The sequence below is a fragment of the Oncorhynchus mykiss genome, chromosome 17 (assembly GCF_057628025.1).
Source record: "Oncorhynchus mykiss isolate SJ-2025 chromosome 17, ASM5762802v1, whole genome shotgun sequence".
In the NCBI taxonomy this organism is placed as follows: domain Eukaryota; kingdom Metazoa; phylum Chordata; class Actinopteri; order Salmoniformes; family Salmonidae; genus Oncorhynchus; species Oncorhynchus mykiss.
Window position 1 is genome coordinate 24,004,941 of NC_143038.1, and position 6,000 is coordinate 24,010,940.

A 6,000-nucleotide genomic window follows, 5' to 3' on the forward strand; every position below is an offset into this window, starting at 1 on the left:
ATCACCACTATAAACGTGAGGAGCGTAAAGACAGCAACAAGAGCACAGTCGGTTTTATCCTTTTTAGAAAGGTTTAACTCGGATGTGTTTTTACTACAGGAGTGTGGTCTACCCTTTTTATCCTCTTACAGGAAATGGGAGGATAAGTGGCAGCACGGGCCCTCCATTTGAAGTGGTTCCAATTTTAACAAGAACGACGGTGTTGCCATTTTAATCAAGACCCCAGAGGTGGTGGTGAAGGGGAGCACGGTGGTGGTAGGTGGGCGTGCTCTTTTAGCCAACTGTACTTTTATGGGGAGGGATTTTAACGTGCTAAATGTGTATGGTTTTAACGATAAACATGACCGGTGTGCACTTTTAGAGGACCTGCAGTCCCACATGCTAGGGAGGGATCCTCTAGTGGTGGGTGGGGATTTTAATTGTGTTTTAAGTAGAGCAGACAGGAGAGGGGCAGGAGGGGATTTTAAGGTAGACAGGTCAAGTGTTTTATTGCAAGGGCTGTGCAGGGATTTTAAACTGACTGACTGTTTTAAAACCCTGCATCCAAGAGAGGAGGGCTTCACCTGGACCAGTGGTGATGGCACCAGAGCCTCTCGCATTGATTATCTGTTTACCCGGGACTGTCCCCCAACTGATGCTAGAATAACCCCTGCTTTCTTCTCAGACCACGTAATGCTGACGTGCACCCTTTCACTATCTTCGGGTGTGACTGTGGGAAGAGGGCCCTGGAAACTGAACTGCTCCCTTCTAGAAGATGATAGAGTAGTTAGTCAGTACAGAGAGCAGTTCAGCCAGTGGCAGGCGCTACAGGACTTCTTTGACACGCGAGCACAGTGGTGAGAAATGGTGAAGGGAAGGACGAGGACCTTCTTTAGAGAGATAGGAAAGGAAAAAAGCAGAGAAAAAGATAGACGCATGGTGGGACTGCAAAAGCGACTGGAAAGGTATTTTAACCTATGCCAACAGGGCCTTGATTTTAACCAAGAAATTAAAGAAGTAAAGAAGGAAATGGCACTTTTAGCAGAACAGAGAAGCAAGGGGGTTATTTTAAGAGGCAAGGAAAGGGAATTAGAAGAGGGGGAGAAGTGCACAAGGTACTTTTTTAAGAAAATAGTTAGTAAGGGTAGGCTAATGACTCGTTTAAAAAATAAAGATGGGGTTTTAAAAACAGATACAGAAGGAAAAAAATAAGTAGTTGAGGATTTTTATGGGGAACTGTTTGGGGTAAAAGATGTGTGCGAAGAAACAATGGGGGACCTTTTAACATACATCGACAAGACCCTACCCAATACAGATGACCTGAAAAAAGACCTGACGAGGACAGAAATCGAACAAGGACTGAAACATTTTAAGAGGGGTAAATCACCGGGGGAGGACGGCCTCCTTTTGGAGTTTTATTTGACCTTTTGGGATGTTTTAGCCGACAAACTTCTGACTGTTTTTACCGACTTCGAACATCTTGACAGACTACCTGACAGTTTTAGAGTGGGGATCGTGACTCTTTTATATAAGAAAAACGACAGGACGGACCTGAAGAACTGGAGACCGATAACCCTTTTAAACTTTGATTGTAAACTTTTTACCAAGGTTTTAACACTCAGAATGTCTTCTGTTTTAGGGGAGGTGATCCACCCGGACCAAACCTGTGCCGTGCCCGGAAGGAAGATCACGGACAGCCTGATACTGATCCGAGATGCCATCTGTTATGCGAGAGACAGAAACATGCGGCTTGTAGTCCTAAATTTAGATTTTGAAAAAGCCTTTGATCGGGTCTCGCTCCCGGTTTCCCGGACAGGTTCTTAGCTTGGGTGGGACTGCTGTACGGGGACATCACCAGCAAAATCCTTGCAAATGGGCATCTGTCAAAAGCAGTGGGAGTACACTGCGGCGTCCGTCAGGGCTGTCCGTTATCTCCTCTTCTGTTCGTGGCCTGTATTGAACCACTGGCACAGGTCTTGAGAAGGGACCAAGGGATCAGTGGGGTGGGTATCCCGGGGAGTGGGGGGATGACCGCCAAGTGCGTCTTTTACATGGACGACGTCAACATTTTATGTACCGACCTTTTATCCGTCGACAGGACTCTGGACAGGACTGACTGGTACGGACGAGCCTCTGGGGCGAGACTGAACAGAGACAAGACAGAGGCCCAATTCTTCGGACCATGGGCAGACCCAGGACCAGACTACCTCTGACAGTTAAACTGACGGACATAAGGGTACTGGGGGTAAAGTTTGACCGGGGGGGAGGAGGGAGCGGTAACTGGAGTGGAATCCTGGGGACGGTAAGACAGAGACTGGGTTTTTGGGGACTACGACAGCTGACTTTTGAGGGCAAGGTTTTAATCATTAAAGCTGTGATTTTACCTGTGCTTTTATTAATCAGTTCTGTTTTTATCCCCCCTCTAAGGAGTATTTTAGACCTGGAGCGGAATCTTTTTTACTTCCTGTGGGGAGGCAAGTGGGAGAGGCTGAGGAGGGAGGTGGTCAAGAGGCCCAGGTCCAAGGGGGGGAAAGGCTTGCCCGACCTCTACTTGTTCCTGGGCAGCCGCTACACAGCGTTACATCTGACTCTTGCCACCTCCCCGGTCAACAACAAGACTCAGGCCCTCGCACGGTTCTGGCTGGGATCTTACCTCAGGACTCTGAGGCTGACCCCAGTCGACCTGCGAGCCCCAGTCTCTTTCCTGCTACCCCCGCCCTACGTCCAGCTCCAGAAGTTTTTAAGACATTTTAAACTGGAAAAAGAAACAGTCACGTTCTTAACAAAACACCGCTCTCTTCTCTCTCTTGTGCAGGATTGGGAACCAGTGTGTCCAGTGCGCGGGCTCGCTATAGGTGAGCCCACAATGGTTTGGCGCAACGTGGCCCACCCTGCTCTCCTGAATCGGCATCGGGACCTGTCCTGGATGGTCGCCCACGAGATCCTCCCGGTCAGGGCCGTTATGCACTCACGGGGCATGGCGAGGACATCCGCGTGCCCCCGACCAGGCTGCGGCCAAGAAGAGTCGGTGAGGCACATGCTCTGGGAGTGCAGAGCCGCCAGAGACCTGTGGAAGGAAGCAGGCCCCCTGAACACCTCGTGTCTGCCAGCAGGGGAGGACCTAACACCTCAGCTCGTGCTGTATGGGGTGGTCCGAAGGCCCATTCCAACGAAGGCCTTCACCAAGCTCTGGCCCACCCTCACGTGCCTGAAGGAAGCACTGTGGTCCTCCCGTAACCTGCTGGTAGCGAAAAACGTAGAGACCACCCCCCAGGCAGTGGCCATGGTAGCCACGGAAGCCCTGGGGTGGTATGGAAGGAAGGGGGCCCCACAACACCCTAGGTCCCGGCGGCCACGGCCTGACAGCGCTGCGGCGCCTAGGGCGATGCGCCTAGGGGAGGGATCTCCTCTGGGCCCCGAAGGAAATGGCTTTTACAGATTTGATGTTTTTACAAGGAAAGTACTTTTATTCATGGTTGTTTTCATTGGTTTTAACAACATGTACTTTTTAACAAATTTAAATGTAACTTTCAAATGCTGTGTTTTATGCCTTAGTGCCGTTTTTATGTGTATCAATGATGTAAAAAATGTATGAGCTGTTTTTAAAGGAATTGTGTCAATGAAACTTTTCCAAAAGAAAAGAAAAAAATCTACTTTGTGTATGACACAAGTAATTTTTCCAACAATTGCTGACATTATTTCAGTTATAATACACTGTATCACAATTCCAGTGGGTCAGAAGTATACATACACTAAGTTGACTGTGCTTTTAAACAGCTTGGACAATTCCAGAAAATTATGTCATGGCTTTAGAAGCTTCTGATAGGCTAATTGACATCATTTGAGTCAATTGGAGGTGTACCTGTAGATGTATTTCAAGCCCAACCTTCAAACTCAGTGCCTCTTTGCTTGGCTGCCTGGGGCGGCAGGTAGCCTAGTGGTTAAAGCGTTGAACTAGTAACCGAAAGGTTGCAAGATTGAATCCCGAGTTGACAAGGTAAAAATCTGTTCTGTGTCACGGTCGTCCTCCTCTTCATCTGAAGAGGAGAGGCGAGATGGATCGGAGGACCAAAATGCGGCGTGGTATGTGTTCATCGTTAATTTTAATACAGAAAACACTGAACACTATACAAAAGAGTAACAAAAAACAATAAACCAAATACGACCGTGAAGCTACAAAATGAGACCTGTGCTGACACAAGCCACTAACATCAATCACCCACAAACAAACATAACGTAATGTACTCTGTACATGTAGCCTCTATATAGTTGATCAATCTAATTCAAGGCACATTCCCCTTTTCTATTTCAGGGGCTTGCTCATTCATTTAGCATTTCCATGAGTTTCTGTTGTTGCCTATATAGCTAATTTGACATTGAGTATTTTAGGCATGTCCAGTTTGCCCTGGCACGACCCATTTGGCATTGTGTGGGTGAGTGAGGGAGTTTGTGAGTGAGGAACAGAGTGTGAATGGGTGATTTATTGTTTATGCACTTTATTTTGTATTGCTTTTACAAAATACATTTGTTGCTATTTTCAAATGTTAATAGTATATTTTTGACAAGTCCTTAGTTTTTTTGTTGCATACAGATGTGCCTTGTTGCAGTTCATACTGTACATACTATATTTCCTCTACATTTTTCTATTTATTGCATGGAAAAGATCATGTGTATCAAATCTCAAGTAACCTTAGGGATATTAGCAAATTATCAAGGTCAATGTTTTTATTTTAATAGTAACTAAATTACTTTTACTCTGAGTACTTTTCACTTGAATTTTTTACACCAGTAGTTTTACTTTTACTTGAGTAAAATGTCATTATAGGAACAGTACCTCTACTGTACCTCTATATTTCAGTACACATTTCACCTCTGAGTGCTACCAAATGTTGTCCTTTGACCACCATGATGCTAAGACACAACATTAAATAACAAACAAGGTCAAAGGAGATACTTCAAAGCCAAGTCATACCTCAAATGCTTATTTTAAAAGGGGGATTAGTGTCCATATTAGGAGAGCCTCAATCTTAAAGTCCTGCTAAGATTGAGGCTGTCCTAATATGGACACCGTAGGACATGAACACCTATGTCCATGCAGGAGAATATACAAGTAAGATGTGAAACTAAAGACACCGTTTACCAGAGCTGTAGCCAAAGTTAATGAAGCATCCGAAAGTTAATGAAGCATCCTACGAACATATGATCAAGTGACCGGCAGTTGAAGTGGAAAGGAAACATGAACATCTGTTATACGTAGAGCGGTTTATCATATGGGTTTAATGAGATATGCTTCTCCCTGGCATTCGGCCAAGTCTACAGAAGTGGTTTGAAGGCATCTGTTTGTTTAGCTGAATCAAACTTGCAAATGAGTGCCACAGGCTAGATCTTTCTTGGCCCTCTCTGGTACGTCATAAATGGGATAAACAGAATTACCAGCCATTCTCTATGGTATTCCGATGACCTTAGAGTTACTTTGTTTTTTCTTTATTGAACACACTTTTTGCATCACCTATCTTTGTTAATTAGACAATGACAAACAACGGCATGTTTAGCAATTAGTGTACAAGACTCAAGCGCAACTTGTTTTCATTTTTTTCCGAAGTTGTTTGTTCACACACTGGAACATTTCTCGTGTTAGAAATAGACAGGTGCACTTAAAGTCACTTAACCCACTGATTGTACAAATTTGACGCATTTACAACGCTTGATCTTTGTAACATTAGATTCTGTTCAATGCCTTTTCTATAAAAACGCTTAATAACATATCACCCATCACCCAGTTGAGGTTAGTCGGTTACTGTCATAATCTTTGCCGTCTAACGACTAGCTTTTCCTTATGACAGCTCATGAATATGCATTCAAGTTTAACCTCGTATAAAGCCTGAATCTCACTCCGATCAGTCATGGGATTATTAGAAAGAGCTGTAGGGCGTCATCAGTCTAAAACACTTGTTGTTTGTTCACCTGGGAGAGAAGGATCAAATGGATGTAATTATTCACCCGTCCCATGAGCACATGGAG

General features: G+C 45.0%; 1 protein-coding gene across 1 annotated transcript; it reads left to right on the forward strand.

Annotated features, from left to right (window-relative positions):
• The first annotated feature begins 1,531 nt into the window (after window positions 1-1,531).
• Window positions 1,532-4,920, forward strand: LOC118940132 (uncharacterized). Its single transcript, XM_036948391.2, has one exon. It carries the CDS (start codon window positions 2,162-2,164, stop codon window positions 3,572-3,574), a length of 1,413 nt encoding a protein of 470 aa, XP_036804286.2. The 5' UTR covers window positions 1,532-2,161; the 3' UTR covers window positions 3,575-4,920.
• Window positions 4,921-6,000: the final 1,080 nt, after the last annotated feature.

Excerpts from the sequence above, each read along its gene's own strand:
- LOC118940132 (XM_036948391.2), top strand. The coding sequence starts at position 2,162 with ATGGGCAGACCCAGGACCAGACTACCTCTGACAGTTAAACTGACGGAC.